Genomic DNA, 13,629 nt, shown 5'->3' with positions numbered 1-13,629 from the left:
AAGTGCAGTTAGACTCTAAAAAGGAACTGTATAAATGACTTAATGGGTCCCATGCTTAATGTCTCTGTCAATGACTCCATGTCAAAACTATTCAGTTTACAAGTAAAAACATGTCTTTCCTAACACAGCAGTGCTGCAAATGCACTGTGGGATTTGAAAGTCAAGATGGGTTCTTTCTGGTTTACGCATCAATTCTATATTGATTGTGTATGTGCCAGAAAATAATCCATTTCACTGAACTGATTGCTCAAAGTAAGAGGAGTGACAGATACTGAAAACGTATTTTTGACAGAAAAGTAAACAGACCTTCAGGTCACATGGGGAAGAGATCTGATGAGTTAGGTGACATTTTATGTAGTCTTCTTCTAGTTCTAGCCTCACTTGTCATGTTTAAAATGGGTTATTCTGTTTTTCCAGATTGACATTGCCTCAGACAATTGGAAATGTTTTCATTGAGAGGCTGGCCGACTATATTCTGGTGAAAACTACCTTTGGTTTTTCTCTTGCTTGGGATGGAAGCACTGGTATTTATATTAAACTGACAGAAGAACATAAAGGGAAACCTTGTGGCCTGTGTGGAAATTATAATGGCAATAAATCTGATGATCTGATAATACAAAATAGTAAGTGAAGAGATCCTTTGTAAAAAAACAGATTCTGTGGTCCTGTTGTCTTATAAATATGAGGATGTGCTCTAAAAGGTTGTGTCTATTATCCATTTTAATTTATTTTCAGGCCATTTGAGTAGACTATATAGGGTCTGCTCCACTTTCCCCAGTCATAAATTTTAAGGAGTAGGGCTAATTCAACAAAACATTTAAGTATATGCTTAAGTCCTTTCCTGTTCAGCAAAACACTTAAGCATATGCTTAATTTAATTGATAAACATACTTTTTTAATGACCAAAATACTATTGTTTTTGTGAAAACAAAATGATGTAAAAAAACCCCACCCAAATTAATATTTGGAAAGGGCAGTGGCTCAGCACATGGATCTACATAGTTATTTTAAATAATATGTTGCTGTTTTATTGGTTGGTAAAATACAGAAAGTTGAAAAACCTTGTTGAGGAAGTTTATTTTTTTCCCATTGTTACACCTTTATTAATATACTTTGCTGTGGGGGCAGATGGTACATTTTAAGAAGATGAATAATCCAATGGCATCACTGTAGTCCATCTGAGAGAGCGAGGTTGTGCTGTTGATTTCAGCAATGGTGCCAGAGCTGGAGAAAGTTAAGAGCTTTTCTCCTCAACTGAATAGTATTTTCTCTAGGCAACACTTTATATTGGCCATTGTCTACTGTAGATAATATTTTACACACACCCAAGTGAAAAGAGTTCTATGCTGCCTTTGTTTAGAGCAGACACCAGCTCGCAGCTGGTGAAACAAGAGGAGGAAGGTTGGGAACACGAGAGGAGCAGTTTCTCCCAAACAATCCCTGATATAAGTAAAAGTAATAATGGTATTTAACCACTACAACAAACTACAGGGAGAGTTTAGTTTCTCACATTGGCTATTTTTTTAAATCACAAGTTTTATCTCAATAGTACCCTGATTTTTCTCCCTCTTTCCATATCTCTCTTGGGTGATAGCCGGGTACTATTTATTGTGCCAGGAGAGTGAGAAGCAGTTTGCTGTGTTTATGTGTGTGCGCATAGCCTTATTTTCTGCCCAGTAGAAACTGATTGTATCCCCTCCTCAGTGCATGTATCAGCCTCCAGTTATTCAGTGACATGGTACTGTTTGTTTTGTTCCAGACATTTGACGTCCGCGTACCAAAGCATCGTACATTATCTGGCCAGTTAAAACTAATGATTATTTTAAAAAATCATTGATTCACACAGAGTTAAAAATGTAGTTTCAATGTCTCTCTAGTTTACTGTTTATCATAAAACACTGCTTTTTGTCTCCACTTTCAACATTACACATTTCTAATGGCACTATAATCTGGCATCTGTAGTGGCAGAATTCCTGTTTTTTAGAAGTCAGAGAGTTATGGATCACATTAAAAATTAAACCTGAACTGAGTTTATAACACTGCACCCTGACACTGTGTGTGCAAACGAGAAGCAATCTGTTGTGATATTTTTCACAAGAATAAGATGTGGTGGGTTTATAATACTTATAAATTGCAACTCAGTCTAAATGTTTCCAACTCTCATCAATCCTTTATGGTATTTCCATACACCAGCAGTGTAAGGTGAACTGTTCTTTGTAGTCTGCAGACTGATTACTCTCATTGGCCCCAGCTACACTACAGCTAGAACCAGATCTGGGGATCTGTTGTCGACATGACTGTCTTCCAATATGGCAATGCAGTTCAGAATTGTAGGGTCTCTGAAAGTGGACTAAAGTCTTGGACACAGTTGCAATGAGGTCCCTGACTTGGTTATGGCTGTAGTGTTGCTGGGGCATTAGACATACCTCACAATCTACCAAAGTAGTAGTAGAAAGTAAATTTAAGAATTCAACATTTCTAATGATAGTAATGATAAACTGCTAAATACAGTGGGACAAGTGGAAAAATGGGACAATGCTACAATCCTAAAACTATTCAAGATACAAAAATGAATCCAGATGGGGATTCCCCAAACAAAAAAATGAGAGAAATTGAAAGGCATGCTACAGATTCTGAATACTTAAAAAATAGTAGCAGAATCTTATTCTGTTTTTTGTTTCTTTTTCTTAATGGCCACTTTAAACACCATCTCTTTGTTGTTACTGGGGCTTTTTTTGTTTGTTTTTTGTTTTTGTTTTGCTTTATATGACACCTTACTCATTTTGATAGATCTGCCCAGAGGAGGACAATTCTAGTTAACAGCAACTTTTGAGGTTTCAAAATTTGGTTTTGTTCATCACTGGAACAAAAGCAAAGCTTTTAGAATGTTGAATATAAACCAGAATTTGTCAGAATGTCTTTTTTTGGAGTATAACCCTGGGCTGTTTGATTCAGGAAGGTTTTCTAGGTACAGAGCTTGTGTGCGAGGTGGAAGTGGGAGAGGAAGTAAAGAGATTGAGACTCAGAGACTGGATCTCTTCTGACCAGAGAGCTAGAGACTCATTCTATAGCCTGAGTCAGAGGACACTGGCCTGGCATGTAGGAGAACTATGTTTATGTCCCTGCTTTACCTCCATCAGATTCTCCCACATCCCAGGCCATTGTCGAGACCCCAGGCTATATAAATTGTGAGCGTCTCTCTCTCTGGTTGGAAGTGACCAGAGAGCCTCAGTGATCAAAGAAACATTGGTGAAGAAAACTTTGTCAAAATCAATATGTCTCCACAAAACATTTCTGCTTTGCTCAAACAGCATATTTTGACACAATTTAATTTTGTCAGAAATGTTCTGACCTGCTCTGAATTTTGACTTAGGGACTTTAATCCAATATCTTGTGTGTCCTGAGCTGATTTAATCTGGAGGCAATGTACACAGACTTTGATAAAGGGAATTGTAGATGCATCTCATTTTAGTATCCCTGGCTTCTGACCTATTGATTGGTATTGGTATCAACTGCTGCTGTGTCCCACAAGGTAGAGGAAATGCACCTGTTTCAGTCTTTTTGCACATTTAAGAACTTGAAGTAAATGTGGTATGCAGTGCTTAGAGCAGGACAACGGGAATCAGAAAACCTGGGGTCTCTTCCCTCTGACCTTGATTTGTTGCTTGGCCTTGAGCATCTGTTTCCTTAGCTGTGGAATGCTGTTCTATTATATACTGGTTCTTATGTCTCCCTCTTCACCATAGTCTCTGGTACCTTCCAGCAGTGCTTTAAGTGATGTGACTAGCTTCTGTCACATGTGGTTTGTTCTTTCTCTCATCTTCTCTCAAAGGGGGAGTTGTGTATGTAGTGCAGTGTTTTGTTTTGGTAGGATTTTTTTTTGAGGGGGCGGGTGAGGGACAGGAGAGATTATTATACCCACTGTCCCCAAAATATATAGAGAGATCCTTAAATAAAATGTATTAAAGAAGTGCCAAAAACAAACAAATCCTCATAGTAAGAAATCTGCCTTTGACTCCTTATGAAGTTACCACAACCATATTTCCTGAAAAACTAGACATTTCCTGTTAATTCATTTTAGAATTTAAATACGGCATAAAAGGTGAACTGAAATTTAAAATAATTTTGCAAAGATCCCAAACTAATAATTGAATATATCTTATAGTAAGTACATTTAAATTGTTCGGAAAATAATTCTAATGTTTCATTCGAGAGGTTCCTCGGCTTTTGTGTTGACAGAAAAACCTTTGTTCTTGTGGAAAATGATTCTGTTTGATGTTTTTCTGAAGTAGGTGAATATACAGAAGACATTGCTGTATTTGCAAACAGTTGGTCTGTACAAACCCCAGATGATGCAATTTGTGTGACTACTGCCTCAGATTTTTCTAGTCCATGCTCGACTGACACAGAGTCCTCTGAGGTAAGTTGGTCAGTGTACATTTTCATATTGGATGTGTTATAGTGATTCACCTTCTCTAGCCTGTTTTATGTATTTCCAATCATTTTATAGTAAAGTGCCCAGCCCTTCCCAAACCAAAATACTTATGGTTCTGCACAGACCTGAAATTCAACACAAATGAAAAAATCATGAATGATTGACTTAAAATTAGACAAAATATTTTAAAAGGCAAACGTTGTGGCACCCATTTAATAAATCATATTTTCTAACCAGTTATATAGGTGCATAAGAAATGAAATATAGTCATCTGCATGTTCTTTATTGATAATACATGAAAATAAAAGGAGTACTTGTGGCACCTTAGAGAATAACAAATTTATTATAGCATAAGTTTTCGTGAGCTACAGCTCACTTCATCGGATGCATACAGTGGAAAATATAGTGGGGAGATTTTATATACACCGAGAACGTGAAACAATGAGTGTTACCATACAGACTGTAACAAGAGTGACCATGAAAGGTGAGCTATTACCAGCAGGAGAGCGCGCGGGGGTGGGGGGACGACACACACGACGGGACCTTTTGTAGTGATAATCAAGGTGGGCCATTTCCAGCACTGTAGGAGGGGAAATAAACATGGGGAAATAGTTTTACTTTGTGTACTGACACATCCACTCCCAGTCTTTATTCAAGACGAAGTTAATTAGCAATACTAATTAGCAAATTAATTCCAATTCAGCAGTCTCTCGTTGGAGTCTGTTTTTGAAGTTTTTTTGTTGAAGAATTGCCACTTTTAGGTCTGTAATCGAGTGACCAAAGAGATTGAAATATTCTCCGACTGGTTTTTGAATGTTATAATTCTTGACGTCTGATTTGTGTCCATTTATTCTTTTACGTAAAGTGCTGGAAATGACCCACCTTGATTATCACTACAAAAGCCTCTCCCACCCTTGCCCCCCCGCTCTCCTGCTGGTAATAGCTCACCTTTCATGGTCACTCTTGTTACAGTCTGTATGGTAACACCCATTGTTTCATGTTCTCTGTGTATATAAAATCTCCCCACTATATTTTCCACTGTACGCATCCGATGAAGTGAGCTGCAGCTCACGAAAGCTTATGCTCTAATAAATTTGTTAGTCTCTAAGGTGCCACAAGTACTCCTTTTCTTTTTACGGATACAGATTAACACGGCTGCTACTCTGAAACTTGATAATACATGAGACTCTTTAGACTCCTAAAGGACTTTCACACAAAGTGCCTGATACTGATCTCACACTAGTGAAGATCAGGATTAACTCCGCTGCTATCAATGGAACTACAGCAGTGTTAGAGAACATGAGGGAGAACAACATAAATAAGATCAGAATCAGAAAAAATATAGTGAGTATATCAAGCATGTAGAGAAGAGATTGGTCCAAAGCAAAACACTGGCTCTAAACACTGAAACATTGGGAATGAGAAGATTTAGATCAGGCCTGTCATTAATGTAGCAACCTTTCATAAGAATTTTTGAAGAGCTGTATAGGATGAAATTAAAAGAACAATGGATTAAATGGATCTGCCACTGGCCTACTTACAGGGTTATTCACTGCCACATTGCAGTGTGGGTTTAATTCCCAGCCCTGATGCCTTACCCCTTTATTATCTGAGGAGTTTAAAGTACTGCAGGGGAAACATGCTCAGCTCGTGGGTGGAAGAGGATGCTTTTTGTCACTTTGGCCAGGTTAGCTGTAGCGTTGAGGGGCTATAGAAGAAATTCAGTCCAACCAAAACTGGTCTGGGAAGAATAGGGACTGTGATATAATGGGCAAAAGAGTGGAGATAGGAGAAAATGGGGGAATCTTCTCATTCTAAAAGGGATGTAATGGATACCCAATTGTATCATGTATTTGGAAACAAAAGTACAAAGAATAATATTTGTATCATGAAGTATATGATCGCTGTTATTTACCTGATTTTTTTTAAAAAATGCACAGGCCATATTCTTCAAATGCCAAATACTCCTACAGTTTCCTTTTCTCAGCTGTCATGAAAGCATAGACCCTTATTCGTATATTTCTAGCTGCATGAATGACCTTTGCAGGTAAGAAAGATGGTGTTCTTTAAACATTTATTTTCATTCTTTGGAATACTAAACAATAGCCAGACTGGTTTTAAATAGTGGAGTTTTTCAGTACAATTTTATTTCAGTAAAGTAATTTCCTCTCCACATTCCCCCAATCTCACCTCCCAGTGTCTCTCTGTTTAATCCCAATAGTCGCTATAATCATAATAAACAGTGAGTCAAATTCAAATCTGGCATAAGATGTTGCTACTCTCATAGACAACAATGAGTGTTGCACCCTCTAATGCTAGGGATAAATTCAATCAATTATTTCTCCCTTAATTTCAGAGTCTCAACCCTGGAACATCTACTTCACTTTTTTTTTTTTTTTTTTAAAGTCTTGTTTGCTAATACCATCTGCATTTCCAACAGTGCTGGTTTCTGTTAGACCTTGTGAGATCATTTACATTAGAAGTGATTCTCCCCTCATGTGTACGGAAATGGAATAACTGACAAAGCAATATACCTCAGCTTTTTCAATAACAATGATATTACTAACAAATAATCTTAGTGACATCACTATCCATGTTATTTGTTGATATCTTTTACTACTTTGCCAAAGTGCATGTCATCAGTTATTTACTTTCTGCTTTCCTATTTATTTATTTAAATGGGGTACAGAAGGAGATCAGTGCAATGAATTGAAGGAACTCTTGCTTCCATTATACTTCAATATGTAACAAATGACTGGTATTTGATTTTCTCTTTTGCTTTACAATGGAGATAGCAAGATACAGGTTTACTAGAGTCATAGAGTTTAAAACCAGAAGGGACCACTCAATCATCTAATCTAACCTCCTGTAAACCACTGGCCACCAAAACACCTGCACACTAAACCCAACAACTGAAATTAGACTAAAGTAGACACAGGAGACTAGACTATTCTGTGTTACACACAGACAATAGGAAGTAGCAAGATGAACCAATGCCTGGGGCCCCCCTGCAATGGCAGGGAAATGATTAGGCAAGAAAGACCTTGGATCTAAAAATGTTTTCACTAAAGCAAGTGGAAAAACTCCCATTGACTTCAATGGGAGCAGAAGCCAGGCAGGATCTGAATTTTATTTGTAATGCCTATTTACATTTCAGTGACGTATTGCACCTTCTCGTTTGCAATGGAGAACAATGGAAAGCAAGCTTTCAGGATGGCATTGAGTTAATAAGGCAATATGCAGGAGGCTTTGATTAAAAAAAAAAACATTCACACGTGTGATGTGAATGGTGTGAATATTCAAAACTTTGAGTAAAGTTTCTGTGTCTCAGGATCTCATTAATTTAGGCTTATGTTGTTTATAAAAGGGAACTCTCATCTTGTAGGTTAGTGTCAATTTAAGAAGTTCCTTCTGGTGCCGTAGTTTATATGCCAAGTCACTCTATTAAGACTCATTTAATTGGATTAGATGAGGCAAACTGGAGAGAGACCAATCACTGTGGAGTTTTGAAATGGTGACTTTGTAACAGGTATCTTGAAAGCACCAAAACACATACACAATGCGATATAGTCTTAAAACAACTAATTTTGTAAGCTTAATCTTGTGCTGAAAGACAAATAACCCCCCAGACTATATATTATAACCTTGCCTATCCCATAGATGTCTTGTTATGACAAGTCTATTTTGTTACAAAGTCCTTCACAGTGAACATCTGTTACTGTTTTTTTTAAAGTGAGAAGTTGACTGTCTAATCTATTTCTGACTCCTGTCCCTGGAATATCTGAGCAAAACCCAAATATTAATGAATGTGTCCTTTGAGCAACCTGATGAGGGAGGGAATATTATCCCCATTTTGCAGATAGGGAAGTGAGGTACAGAGAGTGACTTTGACCAAGGTCACACAAAAGTCTGTGACAAAGCCAGGAGTAAGACCCAGATATCCAGAATTGCAGGCCATTGCCTTCATCACAAGACCACCCTTCCTCTCCCAAATTGTTTCTGTTAATGAGCATTGCTAATCTTTTGTAATAAATGTTACTCATTCTTTGTTGTAACATTAAAATAAAGCAAAAATCTTTTGTTGTGTCAAACGATAAAAAATGCAAAAGCATAATCAGTATCTCTAGTTTCTTTTTTAAGTGATGCTATTTAAAGTCTCAAAAATCGTAACCCCTTTAAACTGTGCAAGGCCAACTCTGTGGAGAGTTCTGCAATGTCGCATAGCAAATATTTATATGAGTATTAAATGTAGGATTTAGTGATCACAGGATTATTTTACTGCTTCAGAGCGGATGATGATGAAACTTACTGCCGAGCAGTGACAGAGTATGCTAGAGCATGCTCACATGCAGGCTACCCCGTGCGGGAATGGAGGGAGGATTTTCCTGCCTGTAGTAAGTATCAACTTTTTTTATATTTATAATGTTTTATTAATTTTTCCAAATACACCAAAATAGCAGATTCAACATAAAATACAAAGTAAGCAAAGAGAATTAAGATAAAAGGAGGGATGGGGAAGATATCTATCTATCTTCAGGGTCAACCTTAATCAGGGACCTCTAACATGCCCAAATTGCTTTGAATTTTTCAGAATGCCAGTTGTTCGTTAGCTGCGAGGTCAGCCTTATCACTGAGCCAGGCATCGACATTTGGTAGGGATAGACTGTTCCATTTTTGCAGGATTAATTATTTTAGTGACCAAAGCTGCATATTGGAGCCATGCCACTAGGTAACCTTCAGGTATCAGGAATATATCCAAGTCCAAAACATGAGGAGGGCTCCAACTTAGCATCCAATATAAAATTGGTCCTTCAACCCACCTCATACCAGAGATTTTGGTAAAGGAGCACCCCCAAAACATGAAGTAATGCTGTGGATTTCGAACAGCAGTCAGTATATTTCTGAGACCCATTACCATTAGTCTGTGTCATAGGTGTAGTTTGACTGCTATGTTTGGGGGAAGCGGGGCAAAGCCAGACACACATGCACACGTGCACACTAAAGCCAGTTCCCTTGGCTCACTGGATCTATCTCCCTGCCTGGAGTGGTACCTGGCCTGCCGGTGGTGGTGGGGATGGGACGAGACGGGCTGGCTTAATGGAGGAGCCCCAGATGCTGCTGTCTGCTGTGGGGACCTGAGCATGGGAGCTACGGCCACGGCTGCTGCAGTGATGTGGCAACTCTGGTGCCTCCCTGCTAGGGCTGCTGTTGCTACTGAGGGGACACCACATGCTGGCTCCTGCTCCCCCCCACCATTCCCATATCCCCTTCTATTCCACATCACACCCCACTTCCCTGCCCCATCCCCTCCCCCATCCCTTTCTCTTCCCCTGCCCTATTCCCCCCCTTCCCCACTGTCTCTTCTCCCCACTGCCTTCCCCTAAGCCGCACCCTACCCTCCTTGCACTGCTCCATTTAGGCACTCACTCTTGTACAGGAAACAGATGGGCACTATGACCCAGGAGGGCAACATCCAGCTGCCGAGGTAGCAACCGCTCCCCACCCTGGCCCAGCTGCCTGGATTGCTCTGCTTGGCCTACCATTGTGGGAGGCTCAGTGTGGGAAGGACAGAGCCCCGTCCCCCTGTAGGCCGAGCAGAGCAAGCCCTGCAGGGCAGCTTGGCACTTGTGGATATTGCGGGGGGGGGGGGGGGAATGGCACATGATTCCATGTGACCCCCCCACACCTCACCTTTGTTTGGGGGTGCAGTGCCCCTCCTGCACCCCTCCAAACTACACCCATGGTCTGTGAGGGGACCACTATATTTGGAAATGTGTCTTTTGGTGAATAAGCTGTAGTTTCAAGTCTGTAGTTGCTTTTTTAATGTTAGGTACAATTGTATTCCATTGAGTTGGAGATAGTTTTGTTTCCAATTATTACTAAAGCAGATTTAATATTTTAAAAAATGTTATATTCTAACATATGCAGTGTTGCTTTGGCCATGATGGTCCCAGTATATTAGACAGACAAGGTGGGTGAGGTAATATTTTTACTGGACCAACTTCTGTTGGTCAGAGAGACAAGCTTTCGAGCTACACAGAGCTCTGCTTCAGGTCTGGGAAATGTACCCAGAGTATAATAGCTAAGTACAAGGTGGAACAGATTGTGTAGCATAAGTAGTAAAGACATATTTCAGGGGACCATTGAAAGTGAAGTGGCCCATTAAGCACTCTCCAGTCAAAGGGGAAAATAGAATAGAGACACTGGATTTATGGTTTATTACAGCATTCTATAAGCCCCCACTTAATTTCCCTCCCCCCTTATGACTGGAGAGGTGTTAAGGGACTTTTAAAAGTAGATTTATGTAACAATAATTATACCAGGAAAATTGCATAACTATTTATTTGGTGAGATGTATTGCGTTTCAAAAAAAACCAAATTACTGATGAAGGTTTTCTAACTTATAAAGGAAGCATAATGCACTAATGTCCCGCGTAACTTGTACATGTTTTAGCTGAAAAGTGTGAAGACAGTTTTGTCCATCGGGATTGCATTAGTTGCTGCCCCCCAACCTGCACATTTGAAAAGGATTGTCTTGGCAGCAACCTCCATTGCTTAGATGGCTGTTACTGTCCAGATGGTAAGTATCTAATATTGTCACACGGCATATTAACATTAAACTAATGCCTGATAACACAACTATAGTGTCATAGACTGCATGCTTAAAATTAAAAATCAGAAAAAAATTATATTTTACAAACATAAGCTTCTATTTTAGTTTTTAATATATCCATACTTTCTTTCCTCCTGCTAATGTTTTATGCATTGGTTGAATTATTATATTTTTCAAAATACAGTGCAACTATGAATCAGACCATATCAGTTAAAACTTGGGTGATCTCTTGGGTGAGCTATGCAAATATAAAAGTTACATGAGTTTTAACTAGCGTATCTGAATTTTTCCTAATTGTTTTGAGTTTTCTAAATAGTACAGATATTTTATGCTGTGTTCAGGAAGATTATCCTCCTTAAAGCTAGACTCAACAAAAGACACGATGTTGGACTGTTGGGAACAGCCCTGCCATGGCAAGGCTGTGGACTATGTGACCCCCCACTAGTCTTCCATTTCAAACTTGTATGGTTCTATGGGATCATTGCGGGTATTGTACATGCACATTCAGGGTGAAATTCAAGCTGCTTCAAAAGACCTGTTCAAAGCCCTCAACCACAAAGCCCCCCTGGTAAGCCCCTTTAAACCAGTAAGTGGTGCATCTTGAGTGGGCACCTTGCTTTGGGATGAATTTAATTCAGTGCTTAATTTATAATGAAAGAGGTGCTGGGGCTCAAGCAATTAGGTGCCAGGGCTCAAACAATTTTTTTACATTCCTAACTGATGCAGCAAGCCCTGAGGTGCCAGAGCTTTGAACTGCCAAGCTTAGAAGTGTCAGGACTCATCCCTGGCACAAATTAAACACTGATTTCACCCTTTCACTGAATTGAACTTTCATGCTGCAGAGTGATCAGTGAAGCACAAGATTGGCCCAGCATTGAGGCACTGGTCTGGGATGTGGGAGATTCAGGTTCAATTCCCTGCTGTACAATGGACATCCTGTGTGACCTTGGGCGAGTCACTTAGGGCAGGTCTACACTACAGGATTAAGTTGACCTAAGTTACGCAACTCCAGCTATGTGAATAACAGCTATGTGAATAACATAGCTGGAGTCAATTTAGCTTAGGTTGACTTATTGCAGTGTCTATACCATGCTGGGTCGATGGGAGAAACTCTCCCATCGACTTACCTTATGCTTCTCGTTCTGGTGGAGTACTGGAGTTGCCGGGAGAGTGATCGGCAGTCGATTTAGCGGGTCTTCACTTGGTGACCCCCTGGGTAACCCAGCATCGATCCATGGTAAGTGTAGATATGCCCTTAGTCTCTCTGTAGCTCAGTTAGGATGGCAACTCACGCATTCCAGCACATCCAGGAACAGCATGGTCCTGCCACCTTTTTGATTCTGTCCCCACTGGTATGCTGTGCATGTGAGGTCACACCATGTAGAGCAGTGATTCTCAACATTTTTCTTTCTGAGTCCCCCCCCCGCCATGCTATAAAAACTTCACAGCCTATCTATGTCACAACAACTGTTTTTCTGCATATCCAGTAGATTAAAAGACAGGGCTGGTTCTGGGGGATAGCAAGCAGGACAATTGCCCAGGGTCCCAGGGGGCCCTGCAAAGTTAAGTTGCTCGGCTTGGGCTTCAGCCCCAGGCAGCAGGACTTGGCTTCAGCTTTCTGCCCTGGGCACCTGTGAGTCTAATGCCAGCCCTGCTCTCTGGTTTATTTTGACGGACCCCTTGAAATCTGCTCGCGGCCCCCTAGGGGGCCCTGAACCTCTGGTTGAGAACCACTGATGTAGAGGACACCATTTTAAAGGGTGAGCCACCCTGCCCCCACTGGCACAACTGTGCATGCATGGAATGGTGGGATGAGGGTAGGGATGGTGTGGCACACTCTTCAAAATGACGCCCTGCATCCATGATACCAGATAAAATCATGTCTGGTTTTGTCTCAGTACTGGATAGGGGACAAACCATTTAGAATCTGGACTGTCTGACTTAAAACTGGGTGAATGGCCTGCTTTGCCTCAGTTCCCCATCTGCACAATGGGGGTCATGGAGAGGAGACGGGCACTGCTGGGATAAAACCACCCACTGAAATATCATGAAAATGGTGTCCCTGTGACCAAGTGAACATACGGAGTGAGCAGCAGAGCCCCAATATTCCTATCTTGTTTTCAGTCTTTTATTTTATTATTTTTTTTAAACAAAAATAGGTCTCGTTATGAACAATGGAACTTGTATCTCTGTGTCAAATTGTCCTTGTATTTATCACGGGAAAGCCTTCTCTGTAGGCTCAAAAATTGAACAAGAATGCAGTCACTGGTATGTAACCTCTAATCCACAATTTCCACTTTCATGTATCCGCTTGCCTATATTTAATTCATTGTATGATGTTTACCAAGTTACACTACATTTTTCAAGGCTATTCTATATCTGTATCTACAATCTGTGTTCTGTATCTAACTAGAATACAGAGAAAATGTATCCTAAATGAAGTATGAATTTGTGACATGTCTTAAGACTTAGAAAATCAATTTTTTTAAAAAACCTGAACAAAAAGCATGTTCTGTGTTTTGTGCTTTATTTAGTACTTGTACTGGTGGCGTTTGGAACTGCACTGAACATGACTGTCCAG

General features: G+C 40.0%; 1 protein-coding gene across 1 annotated transcript in view; it reads left to right on the top strand.

Moving 5' to 3' along the window:
- OTOGL (otogelin like) overlaps nt 1-13,629 on the top strand; it is a 132,654-nt gene that overhangs the window by 9,940 nt on the left and 109,085 nt on the right. The window contains exons 8-14 of the mRNA XM_077838230.1: nt 418-623; nt 4,293-4,420; nt 6,376-6,482; nt 8,723-8,829; nt 10,890-11,015; nt 13,208-13,316; nt 13,583-13,629. Of these exons, the coding sequence (XP_077694356.1) occupies nt 418-623; nt 4,293-4,420; nt 6,376-6,482; nt 8,723-8,829; nt 10,890-11,015; nt 13,208-13,316; nt 13,583-13,629 (830 nt within the window). The remainder of the gene's footprint in view (nt 1-417; nt 624-4,292; nt 4,421-6,375; nt 6,483-8,722; nt 8,830-10,889; nt 11,016-13,207; nt 13,317-13,582) is intronic.

This window comes from Eretmochelys imbricata, chromosome 1 (genome assembly GCF_965152235.1).
Source record: "Eretmochelys imbricata isolate rEreImb1 chromosome 1, rEreImb1.hap1, whole genome shotgun sequence".
Taxonomy (NCBI): Eukaryota; Metazoa; Chordata; order Testudines; family Cheloniidae; genus Eretmochelys; species Eretmochelys imbricata.
Note: the sequence above shows the minus strand (reverse complement) of the source record. Positions and strands in the feature narration are given on the sequence as shown.